The 19,770-nt window shown below is 40.8% G+C and overlaps 1 protein-coding gene across 5 annotated transcripts in view; it reads left to right on the top strand.

Annotated features, from left to right (window-relative positions):
- The window catches only part of NSD2 (nuclear receptor binding SET domain protein 2), a 158,159-nt gene that overhangs the window by 34,793 nt on the left and 103,596 nt on the right, over positions 1-19,770 (top strand). For 4 of the 5 annotated variants that reach the window (XM_089510936.1, XM_089510935.1, XM_089510934.1 and 1 more), the window contains exons 3-5: positions 3,123-3,282; positions 5,247-5,413; positions 6,251-6,754. In XM_089510936.1, coding sequence (XP_089367062.1) covers positions 3,123-3,282; positions 5,247-5,413; positions 6,251-6,754 — 831 coding nt within the window. Of the gene's footprint in view, positions 1-2,691; positions 2,731-3,122; positions 3,283-5,246; positions 5,414-6,250; positions 6,755-19,770 lie in introns of those variants that run through there. The other variant, XM_089510938.1, reaches the window with a different exon arrangement.

Here is a 19,770-nt window from a genome sequence, read left to right as displayed (position 1 = left end):
CAACAGGCCTTGTTAACACAGAGTGCATCCACGCTTCTGCATGGGCTCACCAATGTCTGCGAGATAAAGGTTAATCCAGTGTCTCCCTTGCCTAGCCATGGAATTAGTCTTATTTTATACAGGTGCACAGATGTTCCAGTAAGGAACTGCACATTGTTCTGAAATATTATTTGGTGGTCAGGCATTAACATTCCTCTTTCAGAGTGGCAAGTCTTCATTATCTTTCTACAAGTAAAATCACCTTAATATCACCTTCATTGCTATAATCAGCTGTCAAGGTGATCAGTGATCGGGTGGAAGCTGGCATAGGCCCAGATTGGATCAGGTTCCATTCTGAATGATCATATAATCCACCATAATCCACATTTTAGACAAGTTAAAATCCTGGCGGTTTAACTGACAATCCTTCTTCTCCCCATTGGGATCACTAGCTTCTGTTTTCCCTAGACTGACTAGTAAAGGAGAAATAGGATTGGGCCATGAAACAAAAGGCACCCATGCCTGACATTCCTGCCAGTCTCAGGGTGAGCCTGGTCCCTCTCCATCTCTCTATACCAATACTAGTTGAAGTGTCAGTCTCTTGGCCAGATCTGCTACTCCTGTTAAACTCCCATAAAACAATATAAACAATTGCTGTTTCCTCAGACCAGATAGCCTGGGAAACACTGTTCTATAACACATTAGTTACCATGGATGTCCTTCAGGACTCCCCAAAACCCTCAGTCTTCTCCTTACTGAAATTCTTCCAGGAAGACATGGGCGGAGGCGTTAGGCCACCACAGTCATAAACAGACTTCACTTATGACCTCACTGTTGTGACACAGGCAAGGGGCTAGGATGGGATAGCATCCCATCTCCAAGGTCAGAGATTCCTCAGGTGACTTGTTGATTGCCTTGCCTACACAACACCATTTCTGCTCTGGGATTTATACATGGTCCTGAGGGTGCTGACTGTCTTAGTTCCTAAGGGAGATCTCTCTAAACCATTTGCCTGGTTGGTTCCCCTCCTGATTCTGCCCCTTTGGCACATTGGGGGTCTGAGCCTGGGGTCCTGCTATCACACTAGCAGCTAAATGTTATTACAACTGACTCCATGGCAATTCAGCCAGACCCAGACCCCACCCTCAGGGTGAGCTCTAACCTCCTCAGAGTTCACAATCATATCCCCTCAGCCTCCTACTTCATTCTCCCAGTCATTGGACAGAATATAAAACATACACCATACTGAAGAACCAGTCACTCATAGAGGAGAAACGGCTTTCGTTCCTCTGAACCCCCACTTTTTCCCTTTTAGCCCTATTCTATGGGCAAGAAGGCATCGACCTCCACACCCAGCACGTAGATCAGGCCCTACATTACTACCTGCTATTAATCCTTGCGAGGTTACCACCACAAACCAAGTCACCCATACCAAAGAGTGCAGGTGCATGAGCACCTCTAGCCATCATAGGTCCTATAGCAAAGACCATCAGGGTGGCCACTTACAAGCCACCATACACACTTGTTAGGCATCACTTGCTTGACAGCTTGGCTCGGCTGAGGCTGCTGTTGACAGCGGGGTCCTGCAGCGGGTGCTCAAACCTAAGTCTCTGAAGGGCCAGCACTGTCCACCCTGTTTAGATCGGCTTTGGTAAATCCCAAACTATAGGATGTGGGGGTCTTATCTACTGGGAAAAGGAACATTGGCTCTTACCTGTGATATGTCCGTTTCCAGTAGATAAGAGCCCCACATCCTGGCCCACCTTCAGGGTGCTGGCTTAGGGATGGTTCATATCCACATAGTGCGTCCCTATGGGGAGCAAGATAGATTGCTCACTGCCTCTCTCGATCACTGTCCAATTCTCTATAGTTTGATATCCAAATAAATTGTTTATGTTGTTTTCTGGAGCATTCGGCTGTTTTACGACTGGCCTTCTAGGGTTAGCTCCACCCACATGGGGTCACCAGAAGGTCTCTCTCTTTACTTCCTGCCTATTGGAGTGAGTGGGTGGAGCGTAACCCAAACTACAGGATGTGGGGCTCTTATCTACTGGAAACGGACATATCACAGGTAAGAGCCAATGTCCTTATTTCTCTTCTGTGAAATATTTTGTGGTAATTTTGGTCATAATTTGGGCTTGTATTTTTGCCACACACATAAAAAACAAACAGCCAAAATTTGATTTATAGTACTAGTCATAACAAATTGTATGACTTCCAGAGAAACTGGAATAAAAACACTGTCTTGTTTGAGATCTCAATTGGCTCTTTATTTCTACGTAAGAGTTTTACTAGTGAAAACATAATGGGGACTCTCATTTGTAGTTTTAGAAAGTACTGTACCATAGATGTGCAGATACAGTAGAGTCTCGATTATCCGTCCTTCGGTCATCCGATGTTCTGGATTCTCTGATGTCCCATGCTGCTTCGTGAGCGTGCCACCTGTGCATTGTGCTCATGAAGAAGCATGGGATGTCGGATAATGGTACGCTGCCATTGGAGACAAAAGCCCCTCCTTCCTTCCTTCCTTTCCTCCCTCACTCCCTCTTTCCCTCCCCATCTCCTTCCCTGCTTACCTCTTGAGTCCTGCTTCCTCCGTGGCGGCTTCTGCCCTGGCTTGGCTGCAGGGGGGACAGAGTCTGCCAGGGCTGGGAGAGGGCCGAGGTTCCAAGCTGCAGAGGAGACTCCCCCCCCCCCCCCGCTGCAGCCAAGCCAGGGCAGAAGCCGTGGCGGAGGAACAGGACTCAGGAGGTAAGCAGAGAAGGAGGGAGGGAATGAGACAGGGAAGGGAGTGAAGGAAGAGGGAGGAGGGGAGGGGAGGCAAAGGACTTTTGTCCCCAATGGCGGCGTGGGCCCTCTGGATTATCTGACATTTTTGGCTATCCGACTATCAGCCCGCTCATTTATTTCAGATAATCGAGACTCTACTGTACCAGTGTTTCTTAACAGGCTAAAATGTTGACACTAACTGTTTTTATACAAACTCCGATAGGACATTAGAATGGAAATGAATTAAGCAAACAGTGCTGCCACTAACTAATTAAGTGGTATTGTACTTATCACGCATATTTCATGTGTATTTTAATATGAACACATTTGTTATTCAACTTTGTAGATTTGTAAATGCCTGTGTTTTTTTTAAGACTTCTGCTAAAGAAGATTTAGTTCCAGGAAAAGATGACAAGGGCCATCTACTGAGGTATCAAATAGGAGACTTGGTATGGTCCAAAGTATCTGGCTATCCATGGTGGCCGTGTATGATTTCAACGGATCCTCTCCTTCATAACTTCACAAAATTAAATGGTATGTCCCTTTTGGGGGGATAGTTTGTCAGATGTAAGATTGGTGTATTACACGCAAAAAGTAACAAGGAAAATCTCCAGTGTTTTATTTAACATGCTTTTGTTGATTTACACTGGGATGAGGGATTAATAGTAAAACCATTGCATTTTCAGCAGCAATGTGGGACCTGAAGAGTGCAGAAAAAGCCAGAGAAACACATGTTTATGTATTTAAATGAGAAGTCAATAACATGTGATGTGGTGATGTGATGACATTGAGCTGTTTATTAAGTAAAGCTAGAAGATGATGCTAGTGTTAGTGTATTTTACTGACCAGTAATTATAATAATAGATTGCGCTACTTGTGTTGTAGAATATTAATTTATGTTCTTGGGGACAATTTTCTAGCATGTGGGGTATTTTTTGTTTATTCCCCAGTTAACTTATTTAATATTAACCATTACAACCAAAACCAAGATTAATAAATTTGGTTGAAATCCAGGTAGGAAAACAAAAGAGGAGGATAACTATAGGATTAAACCACAAGGTAGCAACTATGAAGGAGAGTAGGATGCACTGGCACCACAGTAAGTCAGCTGGAAAATTGTCAATTTTAAGGTTTCCCCCTAGTATTACAGGGTACAGGGTTAGGCAAGATGACCCAAACTGCTGGATTCGAGGTGGATTACAGAAATTTTATACCCCAAAGTTAGCCTTTAAATGCAAAGCAAAACAAACATTTGGTGAATGTGGGGACTGAGCTGCATTTTGTCCCCACATGATTTAAACATAATCAGTTTTCTTGACCTCCCTTGTTAATTTTTTATTTTAGCTTTGGCTTGCTTCTCTTCCTCTTAACTCAGTGTTAAGCTGTTACATCATTCTTTGATCTTATTTTGCATTATTCAGTGTGCACAGGAGTTCTAAGACAACAACATAGCCTTTACATAGTCTTGCTGTGTGACTCCACCGTCTCACATACCAATTTTTGTGAGTTTATATCACAGTTGTGGAATTTTGTTTTGTGTTTTTGGCCTATTCATCCCCTAAATATCTTGTATATTTAATGAGATTCTTTTTGATATCTGTTGAACACTCTCCAAATATTTGTTTTATAGATGCATAGTTATCAGTAAATAGGTTTTCTATGCTACAGTAAAAAATATAATAATAATAATAATAATAATAATAATAATAATAATAATAATAATAATGGATTTATTTATATACCGCCCAATCACTGGGAATCCGGGTAGTTTACAACAGAGGGGATAATAGACGGTTCCCTGCCCTCAGGCTTACAATCTAAAAGACACGACACAAAAGGAGAAGGGAATGGTGAGGGAGGGAGGGGATCAGGTCCAGCATTCTTCTCTCCCTCTGAGGCCTGTACAAAGGCAGATAGACCGGAGGGAGGGCTCTTCTTCTTCAGGCTAGCCCCATATCTGCAAATTCTTCTTCCACTTACCCATATCTGGGGGAAAAGCCCTTTTTAGGCATCTCATGGTCCAGACCAACCATACTATAGAATTATGCTGGAGAATGAGAAGTGTTCTCTTTAGATATTTCTAAGTTCTCCACTGTGATTATATGGTATGCTTGGGCTGGAAGTCAATCTAATTGAAAACAATAGAGTGCCCTAGTATCCGCCAGAGATTCAGGTATCCACAGGGAGTGGTGGTGGTGGTGGTGGTTTTGGAATGTAACCACTGCAGATATGTGCATTACACTGTATAGACCATTCAGAGATAAAATTCATAAGCATTCTGCTTGAACAATCTATATATAGACATGGGACATGATGTCAAACATTATGAAATAAGATGAAGTCTTGGAAGATTATAACACTAGGGTTTTAAACAAATGTTTTTTGCTGATTATGATTTTACACAAGCTTTGTGCTTTTGGCCTATTTTCATTCATAACTATCTAGATTAGACCAGAATTTAAATGTATATAAATAAATAGGAATTTTACATTTTTCAGGTCGAAAGAAGAGTTTTCGCCAGTATCATGTGCAGTTCTTTGGAGATGCTCCAGAACGAGCTTGGGTATTTGAAAAAAGTCTTGTACCATTCAAAGGAGAAGAACAGTTTGAACAGTTATGCCAGGAAAGTGCAAAGCATTCCCTTACCAAAGCAGACAAAATGAAGGTAAACATTGATTATAGGTGCTCCGTGTGTCAGCATGGTTGGTATGTTATCAGATTAAATATTCATAATGAAGTGCTGCAAATGATTTGGGGGATACTGAATACCTTATCAAGACTGTCACACATTTCTTTAAAAAAATCATAGTTCCATGCCAAACTTCAGGTCATTTGCTAATTAATGTTTTCTTTTGTGAGAGTCTGACCACACAGTCTCTCACACCAGTGAGTGGTCTAAAATTATAACCTTTATGTGTTTGTGTGTTACAGCTGTGAAGTTTTGTTTTGTGCTTTTTGATAGTAAAATTATACTCTCGTGGCTTAGGTTCAGGCTGATAGCCCATATGACCCTGCTGGAGTTCTGAAATCCTCAAGCGAGATCTTTTTCTCAATCCTACCACCTTCACAGGCATGGCTGGTGGGGACACAAATAGTGTCTTTCCTTTCAGCTCTGGAACTCCTTTCCTCAGGAGGCCAGAATGCCCCTTTCCTTTACTGTATTTCAGCAGCCAATTTTTTAAAAAAATTTTGACAATCTTTTAAGAACTGAAGGTTTTTCTACAAAGAGATTTTAAGTGGATGCTAGACTAATTGCTCTTTAATCATTTTACTTGTATATTTTAAATTGTTTTTAAATGTTGACATTTTAGTATTAATGTTTTGGTATGTTTTAACTATATTGTATGGATTTTGTGTGGATTATAGGCTACCTTGAGTTCTGATTTTAGGAAAAGGTGGGGTGTAGATGAAGATGATGATTTTCACAATTCATGTAGACTTTTTTGTATTTTTGATCTTGATCAGTTATTCATGTTTAATCAACTCTGGCATTTCTCTACAGATGTTAAAACCTATTTCTGGAAAACTACGTCCACAGTGGGAAATGGGTGTTAAACAAGCAAAAAATGCATTATTATTGACAATGGAAGAACGGAAAGCCAAATATACTTTCATTTATATTAGGGGCAGACCTCTTCTTAATCCTCAAGTAGCAAAGGAAGCAGGTCTTGTTGTTAAAACTTTGGAAGAAATGGATAAAATTTACACAGATGAAGACATTTCTCAGACTTTGAAATCAAAGAAAGGTTATGATATTCCTGCCAAGAGGAGGAGGAAAGCAAAATTGCTTGTAATGACTGAACCTGAAGAAGTGGTCAGCCATGCTAAGAATATCAGCATGTCTGCTAAGAATAGCAGTCCTGAAAAAGTCCTTGAAGAGAAAGAAGCCAAAAGAGGCTCAGGCTCTCCCGTCAGTAGGAAAAAGCCTGTTCCATATCTTCCACGAGGCAGAAAAGGAGATGCCGTTTCTCAGTTCTTGGTTTTTTGTCAAAAACACAGAGATGAGGTTTGTGCCTTCAGAACTTGTATTAGGAGTTTAATTTTAATTCTCCATTATATAAATCAATTTTCCTTGTGATAGCATCCCAGAGTTGCCACATGGCTGTAGTATATGAAATTATTTGTCCCTGTAATGCACAGATTCCCCATAGCCACATTACTTAATTTCCTAGGCTTGTGCACAGAGCAGGGCTCTGATTAAACAGAAGTGCTTCTGCAGTGTCCAGAGTACTAGCAGTTTTTGCACGTTATGACCAAACTAAAGGGAGACATGGGAACACTGGCTGACAAAAATTGTAAGTGTAATGTAGGCAAATTAAGATCTTATCCTAAACTCAGCTATCTACTTCACAGATGGCCTGAAAATTTTGTCTGCTTTGGGCTTTTCACATATGGTATAGGGATAATATTGGGTTTTTCTTGGGAGGCAAATCACTGAGGGATTTAAATTGTAAAAACTATTCAGGAAAGGCCCATGCATTGCAAACCCAATTCAGTTAATGTCCTCTGTAACTGCTTGGAAGAAAAACAAAAATGTCTCAAGATATCTTGTTTCAGTGCTTACTCTGGTACCTGTATTAGGATAAAAATATTTCTTTTAATAGAAAAGAAGTATAGGTGATGAAGAGATGCAGTATGTGAAGAGATCCTTTTTGGTCCCTTCTAACATTATATCCCAAGAGCCTCTGCTGCTATTCTGTCCCATTTAATGACTACCAGCAGACATAATATTTCTGTATAGTATTGGTCTTGTTCTGCAGATGACTCCAATTGTATTTGTTTTATGTATTTGTTTGGCATGTGTCTATCTCCCAGAACTGGGTTTTAGGGCAGCTCATCAAACTTAAAACAAGTAAAACAGATACATTTAAAATGAATTAAAAACATATTTGAAGCAACTAAACTAGATAAAAACATGTAAAACTAAAACAGGCAAAAATTTAATATGAAATATTTACAGTCGTCCCTCTTGATTTATGGGGGATCCATTCCAACTCAGTAATACCACGGATATTCAAGCCCCGTTGGTTCAACCAAGCATACAAAAAACCCTGCTCCCTTCCCTCCCACAGAAAATTATTCTTTTTTGCGGAACGGTTGGATACATCCTCTTTCATTCACTATTTTACTACATCTTAATTTATTTCTTAGTAAGTACAAAATCTATAAAAGTGCCAGTCCAGTAAAACACCTTGCTTTAGCAGTCAGACAGTCATCAAAGTTTTTTCCTGAATTTAACCACTTGGTCTGTTGTTTATAGCAAATCACTACAAGGGATTTAAAAAAATATTTTCCTTGCTGGTTATGCTCAGAAGCGCTACAGAGGTTATGTGTGGCTTTGCTTGTCTCGTACCTGTTCTAATACATAGGGTAAGTGAAAGTGAGAGAGACTGGCTCCATTGGGAGTTGCCAACTCAGAGTGCCTTGAATGCTTTGAGGTGAAAAATTGCTTCACAGCAATTTTTGAAAAATGTTCAGATCACTGCATTATCAGACATTTTTTAAAAATAACCTCTGTTAAAGTTTACAATATATACAAATGAAAATAGAAAAAGCAAAACAAAAAAAGAATTGCTTATCAGCCTCTTTGTTATATAATCCCCACCTAATCCCTCACCCAAATTATTAGTTATAGTAAATACCATCTTAACAGCTATTCAAATATATTCCTCTATTACAACAGAAACAATATGCGGCTACGAAACCTTCGATCACTACATCTCTCGTGTGTGTGTGTGTGTGTGTTTGCCTATATGTCACAGAAGATTACGTATTTATATAATATTCTTTCTTAAATCTCCACCCCTTAACCGATATATAATAATGGCGGGTTACAGATGGGCAAAAAGGGGTGTGTTCATGACGTCATGAAGGTGTAGCCTTTAGACGGGCCTTACCTGAATGCCGTCATGAACGCGCCGCCCGCACGCCCCAAGCGAGAAGAAGCGGCATTAAAAAGGTGCCGCTTTTTCCCGCTTCTTTTTTATAAGCGGCGTACGTGCACATCTCCGTATGTAAGCTGCTGCACCGATACGCCAGAATTGTTACGCCGCTAATTTAAGTTGCCCATTTAAAAGCTCCGTGTCTGCTGCGTCGCATAATGAGTCGGGGTCCCGGGACATGCGCGGTTTGCAGTCAGGCTTTAATTGCAGCGTCAGATGCCAGGCAGCTGTGGAAGCTGCGGCACAGCTGCACTCTATTTTAATGCTCGTAACCCTAACCCTAGAGCAACATGTACACATGCGCTGCTAGAATTGTGGAAAGTTTGGAATTTAAAGTGAACCCCTACACACATTCCTGCGCCATTTTCACCTAACAATAAAAAAAACACTAAAACTTTAAATATTTACATATGTACAAGGGAGGTAATGGGGGATGGCAGGGGGACAGCAGTGGCAGCGGCGACAGCCGTGGCTGTGCATTGCAGATTCAGCAAGAGCACGGGGACCAAAGGAGAGGAGGCATCCATGATGCCAGTGAGACTGGCAACGTGCAAGCGGACAAGGATGCCATCACCAGCTGGCAGGAGGCCACCTTTGTTCTTGGGTAGGGCGGGGGGAAAAGTTTAAAGAGGCCTGGGCACTTTAAATGTGCACATACGCTTTCTGCCGCCGGTGCTGACCGCCGCAGCTGCACATCCGCCAGCCGGCAAAAGAAAAAAAAGCTGCGTTTTTGGCCACCCATGCGGAAGCTGCCTCTCTCATTGCAGCGTCCTGCAAGGCGGCGGTATGGAAGCTGCGGGTAAGAAACGGCCCCAGGTGAGGCGTCTTCACTACCCCCAGTGTGGAAGCCCCATCCACCTTAGCCACGCCCCCGGGCGGGCGGTCTGGAGGCTCCATATTCAGGGGAAGACGCCTTCAAGACGTCTTCCCCTGCCCGTCTGTAACCCGCCAATAATTGCTTGTTTGTGAAGTTGAAGGCTTTCATGGCCGGCATCCACAGTTTTTTGTGGGTTTTTCGGGCCATGTGGCCATGTTCTAGCAGAGTTTCTTCCTGATGTTTCACCAGCAACTGTGGCTGGCATCTTCAGAGAATGTTTGCCTGGAAAGGACTTGACTATAAATATTGTGTGACCTGGAAAGGCAGGAGTGATTTGCATGTGTATTGTTTGTTGTCACACCCTGAGGACTGCCATCAGCAACAAACAATACACATGCAAATCACTCCTGCCTTTCCAGGTCACGCACATATATATAGCCAAGTCCTTTCCAGGCAAACATTCTCTGAAGATGCCAGCCACAGTTGCTGGCGAAACGTTAGGAAGAAACTCTGCTAGATCATGGCCACATAGCCCAAAAAACCCACAAAAAACAATTGCCTTTTTCACAAAACAAAATAAAGTCTACTAAAAGATAAATCTGTTTAAGTTGTCCATCTATCTTTACAGTATTTCATCAGTGGGTCCCAGATCTAGTTTACATCATCAGATCTATCTTTCAATGCCATCGTAATTTTATCCATTTCTACAGTTTCCAGAGACTTATAGAGCCGTATATCTACAGAGGGGACTTGTGCGTTTCTCCAAAATTGTGCTAGTGAGATCCTTGCTGTCATTATTAGATACAATATTGGTTTTATCTTCACTCTTACATCTTTATTATCTACCAAATTTAACAAAAACAGTTCAGGTTCAAAATCGAATTCATTTGAAATATCTTTTGTATAGTCTTGTGAATCTCTTTCCAAATTTTTTTGACTTTGGGGCATGTCCACCACATATGGTAAAAGGATTCCACATTTTTATTGCACCTTCAACATAGTCCTTTATTAGTCTTATATATTTTACTTAATCTGGAAGGGGTCAAATACCATCTATGATACCATCTTTACCAGGTTTTCTTTTATATCCATACATAGAGAGAATTTTAAATCTTTCCCCCAGGCCCTTTCCCATTTTTCCAAGTTTATTGTATGTCCAATATTTTTTTACCCAGCTAGCCATACAAGGTTTGATTGTTTCCATTTCTAATTCTAATTTAAGACAGAGTTTATATAGTTTTGAAATAAGCCCTTTTCTCTTTCCTTTAGAAATAATTCCATCTAACTCTGTCTCTTCCAAACTGAATCCTGTTTGTTTATTATCTACTTTATATCGTTCAACCAATTGGTAATAAGAAAACCATTGTAATTTAATTCCTTTCCCTTCTAATTCTTCTTTTGTTTTAATTATTCTTTTTCCGTTTTCTGTTTTCAGAATTTCTTTATACCTTAACCAACCTTCTGCCTTCTACATAAATTCTTTTAAATAATGCTTTGTGTGGGGATACCCAGTCTGGGATGGTTCTGTATATTTTTTTCTTTATAGATTTTCCATACTCTCAGTAATGATTTCCTAATTATATGATTGTTAAAAAATTTGTTCTGGGCCACCTTCCCATACCATAAATATCAGACATTTTTTAAAAACATGATCCAAATAGTATGCCCAGATTAGGGAACTGAAACTGAGAAATACATTAGCCTTTAAGGTTATCCTCAGAGTACTGAGATTTGTATCAGTTTATATTTTGCTTGTAGTGGGGGGAAAAAGCTTCTTAGTACTACTTGAATTGTACCTGCTTCAAAGTCTTTTGTACTGATACATAGTAGAAGAACTATGGGAAGCAGAGTGGCGGGGGGGCTTTAAAATTGCGTTTGAGGAAACTTCAGGCAAATCAAAATATGTTTCAGGCAAAGTTAATGCAGCTGTTAAACTTTTGTGTTCTCACATAATACTAAACTATGATATTTTCAGATTATAATAATAAACTGCAGTGAATGTTGTCTTCCATGCACCCTCCTGTGCTCTCCAGTATGACCACAAAGAGATTTAAAAAAGCTTTCACTTCTTTTTTATGTCAGTGACAGTTTACCATGATGTCCATAGCCTAGACTGGTTAATTATAATTATAGTTTCTTGAAATAAACCAGCTTTAAGACATAATCAAGATTAATCATAGTTTCTCTAGGTTTGGATGTCTTTTGAGGTTATTTTAATCCAAAATGGGAGCAAGAATTTCTAATTTTTTTCAGAAAGGTGTTTGACACCAAAGATAACTGTTGTAGTTCCGAAACATGATTTGGACTGGCATCTGAAAGCAGCCAATGGTGCCTCATGGTAGACAAGGAGAATCTTAAGTTTCTGTCAAAGGTTTTTGTTTTTTAATTTGGTAGCGAGAACTCCTGTAGTAAAAAAATTTTTAGGATATCGAATGGTTGAATGCACCAAAATACTTGATTTAATTGTAAGAAGATGCTCCTGTAATAATAATCATGTGATGAGATTTGTATAAGCATTTCCCAGCAGTAAAAGGAGGAATATATTTTGAATGAGTTGCTCTTCTCACTTGCTCTATTAGGCAGGGATAAGGTAGACATTTGTGGTGTGTCCACTAAGGGGAGCAACATCTTGAAGGACGGGTCTTATCCCTCCCTCTTGCTTTAGGATAGGAGACTTTTTTCTTCATTCATTGCTCCAGAATCTTTCCACTTGTATTTTTCCTTTCCACCTTCCACTTCTTTTTTTACCTCTCCATCCTCAAAAAATCCATCTTTTTTCCACCTACCTTTCTTTTGCTGTTCATTCCCACCTCCAGGAGCTAACAGAAGAACTCATAGTAACACGGGCATGTCCAGCCTTCTCTGAGCTGAAGGGAAAATCTTTGGCCTGTCTGGAGACTTTCTTCCCTTCTTTAATCCTATAGACAGGAAACTGGACTGGAGGGGGATGCTGCCATGTGGGAAACCCAGGAGCAGTCAGGTGAGGGGAAATCCCTCTGTTCCACTTCCTTTTCATGACACTAACACCCAGCCTGAAACACAGGTATGGGGAAGTGGTGACAGAAGTATAAGATCATGTAAGTACATGGGGGCCAGTAATCTGCCAGCCATTGCTAAAAAGGAGCTTCCTTCCAGATTAGAAGGGTGCTGCCAAGCACTGGTTTCTCAGGAGACTGTTGGGATTGCCTCCATGCCATTAGTAGAGAGGAGGGGGTATGGCTGAGTGTATGGTATCTCCCTCCTTCCCACCATGCATACTGTTCTATAATGTGCAATGAAGCCTTTCCAAGTCCACCAGTTACAATGTTGGAGATTTTGCCCTCTGAATCAGATGCTACCAAGCAGGTCCAGCATAATGCTTTGGCAAAGCAGTGCAGAAAAGCCCATCATATGGCCATTCCCAGGGAAATGGCCTATACATTCATCAGAGGAGATCTACAGGGATGGCTACATCTCCTCAGCTTCCTCAGATGGGGAAGAGAAGAAACTAGCAGTCTCTTCCTCCATACACATGTACACTTGTTGTTGTTTTTTGCACCAGTGGATTCAAATTACAAGAACAGGAATTCTGTTTAAATATTATGACAGACTTGATTAAGAGCTGTTTATTACTACTCCAAAAGGTGGTGTACTTTGAAGAATGTTTAGTGACTTCACAGTCTCATAGCCATTTGAGTCAGTACCAGTAATTGTTTCTACTATATTTTTACATTTCAAGGATCAAGGCCTCTCTTATATCATGGTTTCTCTATCTGCCACAGTTGGGCACCAGCGAATGGGCTCACAATTCTCTAAGTTGTTTTTGACCCTCTCTTCAGAGAGGACTAGTGTGTTTTTAACTTGGCAGAATAACCTCTTGTGCCATATTCCTTATTACTTATCTTGTCCTGATTGATGTTGAAGATCTCCACCTTCTAATTTTGAAGTTAGTATTCCTTGTCACCATTACGTCTGCTCGACATAGAAGTGAATTCAGAAGTGAATTCATTGTGGTAAACTTGTTACTCTTAATCATGACATAACTTTTATTCCCCAAAATGTATCCTGTTTCCCTATGAATCAGGACATTACATTGCCAGTGTTCTTACAGAATTCCGCTTTGCCACTGGAGATTGGTCATCACTCAATGAATATGAAAACAGTTTTTTCATTGGTCTAACCATCTTATGTTAAACAGGTCTAAGGAAGGGCCTCCCTGTTTCCACCCAGCATCTCTAAATACGTATACTATTTGATTTGCATACTCACTAGTTAAGAAACCTTTTCACCAGAACATAAGATGTCACTTGAAATGAGGAGGGCCAGTGTTTGCTATACTCATTCAAGCCATCTCAGTTCCAGAGCCAAAGTAGCTAAATGGTCTGAGACTTCCACAATTAGTCAACTTTATTATTTAGACTCAGGGCATGGGTTGGTGTATCTTTATGCGGGGCTGTACTTTCTTCTGTCCTACAGTGACCTGACCCTACCATCTGTGGTAAACTTCCTAATCACTCATTTGTTTGAGGAACAGAGACCATAGAGAAGAAGAACAAGTTTCTTACTTAATAATGATTCTTCAAATAGTCATCTCTGCTCCCACAGCACCCTTCCTCCTCCCATCTTTTTCAGGTCCTGTATTGCGCTCTCAGTCTAAGATGTGGGGAGGAGTAGTGCTGGCAGAATTGAGCATGTGTAGAAGAAAAGATAGGATGGGGTTCCAGCCAAGATTGCTTGATTCTAGTATAGTCAGTGATGGCTCTGTTCAAGTGCAAAATTAATTGGCGTAAGGGTGCAGGTGACCACTCAAGGAACTACAGTTACCAGTAAGCAATCTGTCTGTCCCTTGCATCATGGCATAAAGAATCTGAAAAAATCATGTTCAAAAGTACATGATTGAAAAATAGTAATTGCACCTGCATTTATTAGACATGTATCTGTTACAAACACAGGAGATAAAAAGTATGAATAACAAAAGCTAAAACAATAAAACAGATAATAAAGGAAAATAATAAAATCATCTGCATGACATCTTAAAGTAATGTATGATAAAATATCAAAGTTAAGTTCTACATGTACCGTCTGATGTTGGTTGTTTTAAATGAACCCTCACTCCTAGGAAAGGGGGACAATTTCACACACACATACACACACCCATTTAGGTCCTAGAGGTCTTTAGGAGCAAAACAGATGGGCGGAAAGGGTGGCTTGAAGCCTCCCCTTCTAAAGACGAATTGGGGCCACAGCGAACACACGCCACAACCCTAATCCTCTGATCTTGGTTGTTTTAAAGGGACCCTCACTCCCAGGAAAGGGGGGCAATTTCATACACACACACATTTAGGTCCTAGAGCTCTTTAGGAGTGAAACAGACGGGCGGGAGGGGTGCTTTGAAGCTGCCCCTTCCAAAGACTAATTGGAGCTGTGACAAACACATGCCACAACCCCAATCCACTTTGAAGCCAGCCAAAACGGGAGTGACAAAGATCCACTCCTTTTTCAGACTCAGAAAAGATGGCTTTTCTCATCGTGCCACAGCCCCATGTCAGCTTCAAGCTGCTTGTATGGTGGATAAACACTGTGCTGCCAGAGTGCCTTGAAGCTGTCCACGTCTGTGTGGCTACTTGACGTCTGTGTGGCTTCAGGGCAATGTGTGAGCATGCAGCGTATAAACACCATGCTCCTAAGCTGCCTGGGCAGCGGCTTTAAAGGGCCATTTGTTCTGGCTCATAGTTTGTTTCCAGCTTTTTTGTAAAACTTTCATAGAGCTTCCAGTTCCACAATCTGAGAATCATTCGAACCCCAAGTGTCTATCCCAGATTTCTACAAAATCCGAGCTACTGTTTTCCTCTGAATTTTTTTAAAGCACTGTGAATTAGGAAAATACTTTTCATTTAAATGCTTCCTTACTTCTAGAAATAAAAATCTTTTTTGTACCCATATGAGTTTCCAAGATAATACATCTTTAGTGAATTTCTGAATTCTCAAAATTGCTCACCTATTGGATGCAAATCAGAGGTGGATAAAGTATGGCCTGCAGGCCATATTCTGCCCCATTCGTTTTGTTTTGGGTCCCAAGGACCCCAACTCTCCATTTTCATTTTTGGGTGTTTGTGAAAAATCACCCCAAATAATAATAATAATAAAAACCTGTGAAATGGCTTGGAACCCACCCCACTCACCAATAGCTAAATCCTTGGGGGGAAAATAGCTGTGGCTCCAGATAAATCCCAGAAGTGTTGTCACTCCCAGGTTGTTGGAGATGTCCATGTATGGCAGCTGGAGTTGGGATTAAAATTAGCACCCTGGGCAGATGCCCAAGTTTAATGTAAAGTATGGATTGTTTTGTAGGGGCTATCTTTAGGCTTACACTATTTTGTACATATTTCCTGTTGAGTTGTCTTAGGTTCTCAATATTATCTGTATGAGTGACTTGGTGTGAACCTCACTTGGTAAGAAATTCTTAATCATGGAACAACCAGTGTACAAGTATGTTAAATGTCAACTCTCCCATCTCCAGTAATTTTTGAGGCCTGGGCCCCCTCATAGGGGCTGTGAAAAGTGGTAATTCAGGGTTATGTTTATACTTTCAAAAGGCCTAAATGAAGAAATAAAAAGTATATCATTTGATGGTAGGTATTATTATTATTATTATTATTATTAAACTTTATTTATACAGCACTGTAAATTTAAACAGCGCTGTACATACAATTAAAAAATCGATACAAATGAAACCTGCCAATGGCATACATTCTATATGATAATAACAAAGGTATAGGAGAAGAACTGTTGGAGAATATTTTAAATTAATTATTGTAGAACTGCTGTATGCCTTTTAGAGAATATTAAAACACTTCTACTAAAACATTTGAAAGTTATGTGTAAAAATGGTTTTATATTAACATTTTAATAAGCCATTTTGTACTTTTAATGTAGTATTTATTAACTGATATAAAGTCACATAAATTTCCTTTATAGAGACCAAATTATTGTTAAAATTTAAATACAAGTTGCAGTTACAGTTTTAATTATCTTTACTTTTGGAATCAAGGTAGAATATACCATATTGTCCATCCTGTATGCACACCACTGCATCTTGCAGTTTAAAGTATGTTGATTTGGGACTTAAGAAAAATTGTTTTTCTTTAAAAAAAAAAATAAAGGAGCCAATTAAGGTAGTTTGAAAACCAGTTCCCTTCCTTATCCTTCTTACTATAATATATTTATTGTAATCAGGTACTGCAATGTTAAAAGAAGAACAGACAACTCTGTCAAAACCGGGTTCCATTTTTGTGTCTTGTGTTTTTGCTCCCCCCCCCCAAAAAAAAAGGAGAAAAAGAAAAGAAAAAAAGAAAGAAAGAAAAGAGTAGGGAATAGCAAATTGTAAGTGATTGGACTGCCACTTCCAGATTTGGGTTTGTTTTTTTTTGGGGGGGGGGTGTTATTGAAGTGAGGATCAGAAATGTGCTGTTCATACCTCATAAAGATACAGCCTTTCTTCCTAAAGGCCTCTTTTATGACCAGCAAAATCTAATTTTTGTTGGTTGTTTTTTCCAGCAGTGGGGCCACACAAACACAACACACAAATCTTTGGGAGTTAGGTGTGCTCTGTATGCCACACTTTGCCCACACCAGGTTTAAAAGTTGCATTTTTCCTTTATCATTGAAGATGGAAATTGAAGCCTGTCACCTGTCTGTATGGTCCGCCCTTGAAGGCTGATGGAACCAAAAAAGTTCCAAGAAGCCTTAGAGGGAGCTGTAGTTGGGAACGATGGTGATTCTGTCGAAACCCTGGTCAATACTTGTAAGAACAATCTGACCGGGGCAATAGACACCATTGCTCCCGAGCGTCCTTTCCAGCCTGCTCCGAATAGAAAATCCTGGTATATAGAAGATTTCCGGCAGATGAAGCGGGCTGCGCAACGACTAGAGCGCTGCTGGCAGAACACCAGCGCATATCTGATAAGACACTCCATGAGAAGATGTTGCGTTCTTTTGGAGTGGCAATCAATGCAGCAAAGAATATGTTCTATGCTGCACGGATTGCATCAGCGGAGTCCTGTACAGCAGAGCTGTTCAGGGTGGTTAAGGAGTTAACTACCTTCCACCTTGAACCGTTTACTAGAACCCACCACATCCTGCTGTGATGGTTTTAATGATTTCTTCGCTGATACAATCTCTCAGATAAGGGTTGATCTTGACACTGGCGTTTCGGCAGAATCAATAAGAGAGATATCCAGTGACTTTGTAAACAAAATTAAACTGGATCACCTTGAGTTTGTAAATACTGATGACATGGACAAGCTCCTTGGAAGCGTAAGGAAGACGTCTTGCCCCCTCGATCCTTGCCCTTCTTGGTTGACTGTTCAGGGAGGTGATGCAATAAAAACATCTTTACAGCTTATAATAAATGCATCCTTTCAGGAGGGAATATTTCCATCTACTTTGAAACAAGTGATGGTGAAACCACTCTTAAAGAAACCCTCCCTAGACCCCCTGATCAGAAATAACTACCAACCAGTCTCCTTATTACCATTTTTGAGCAGAGTGATCGAGAGAGCAGTGGCCTTCCAACTCCAAGCTGTCTTGGATGAAACCGATTATCTGGACCCATTTCAATCTGGCTTCAGGGCGGGTTATGGAGTTGAGACAGCCATGGTCGCCTTAGTCAATGACCTCCGTCTGGGCATCAACAGGGGAAGTGTGACCCTGTCGGTGCTCTTTGACATCTCAGCGGCCTTCGATACCATAGACCATGGTAACCTTCTGGAACGCCTGAGGGAGTTAGGCATTGGGGGCACTGCGCTCCAGTGGTTCCGCTCTAACCTCTCGGGCAGATTCCAGATGGTGAGGCTGGGGGACAGCTGCTCTCACAAAAGAGAGCTGACATCTGGCGTCCCTCAGGGCGTCGTTCTGTCCCCCATGCTGTTTAACATTTACATGAAGCCGCTGGATGAGATCATCTGGTGGAGACATGGGGCAAGGTGTTATCAGTATGCTGATGACACCCAGATTTATCTCTCTGTCTCCGACTGACACAGTGACTAAGGATGGCATCTCTCCTCTGGATGCTTGCCTAGGGTCAGTAATGAGCTGGATGAGGGAAAACAAACTCAGATTGAATCCAGAGAAAACAGGTACTCGTGATAGGTACCCCAAGCCCAGGCAGGGAAATTTGCCACCCAGTCCTGGACAGGGTCACACTTCCCCTAAAGGACAAAGTTCGCAGTTTGGGAGTACTCCTGGATTCATCTCTACAGTTATCATCTCAAGTAGATGCGATGGCCAAGAGTGCTTGGTACGAGCTTCGGCTGATACGCCAACTGCGCCCCTACCTGGACCGAAAGGACCTTGAAACTGTGGTACATGCACTGGTAATCTCTCATTTAGACTTCTGCAATGTGCTCTACATGGGTCTACCTTTGTACCAAGTTCGGAAGCTTCAGCTAGTACAAAATGCAGCAGCCAGATTGATCACGAGAACTTCCAGGTCAGACCACATAACACCTGTATTAAAATCTCTACACTGGATACCAATTAGCTTCCGGGCGCATTACAAAGTGTTGGTTATCACCTTTAAAGCCCTATATGGCTTGGGCCCGAGTTACTTGAGGAAATGCCTCTCCCGGTACAATCCGCCTTGCACTCTCAGAACAATCTACTAGCTCATACAAGAGTCAGACTAGTAACTATTTCCCAATAGCATTCGCAGCTATAACTCCCATGCTCTGGAACAATCTTCCAGAAGAGATCGTACTGATTCTAACTTTAGATGCCTTCAAGAAGGCACTAAAAACACATCTCTTCCGGAAAGGATACCCCCCTGATCTTCTATAAGATCTGAAGAAAACTTCACCTCAGGAAAAATCAAGATAATTTTATCGCAGGATGTATTGTGGTTTTAATATTGGACTATCCTATTTTGATATATGGTTTTAAATTGTTTTTAAATTGTAATGTTAGATATTTTATTGTCTGAAATACTGTTGTAATCCCGCTTCAATCCGTCGGGAGAGGCGGGAAAATAGAAATAAAACATCATCATTATTATTATTATTATTACTACTACCCAATGTAACATGGGTGGTGGATATCAATGCATTAGCAGAATTTTTCATTTGTGTAAGCAGTAGTGCATTTGTGGTCTCTAAATATGTTACTGGTTGTGCAACCAGTTCTGCAGCCATTCCATTGGATTTCCTCTATGGCTGTAGTGTAGACTGAAGTATTTGTGAAAACATAATGTTCTGTCTTACCAGAAAGACACCACAGAATACTGACCTT

This window comes from Sceloporus occidentalis, unplaced genomic scaffold (genome assembly GCF_023333645.1).
Source record: "Sceloporus occidentalis isolate IW3139 unplaced genomic scaffold, rSceOcc1.0.p SCAF_2, whole genome shotgun sequence".
Taxonomy (NCBI): Eukaryota; Metazoa; Chordata; class Lepidosauria; order Squamata; family Phrynosomatidae; genus Sceloporus; species Sceloporus occidentalis.
The sequence above is the reverse complement of the archived record's forward strand: the minus strand, read 5'-3'. Positions and strand labels throughout refer to the sequence as shown.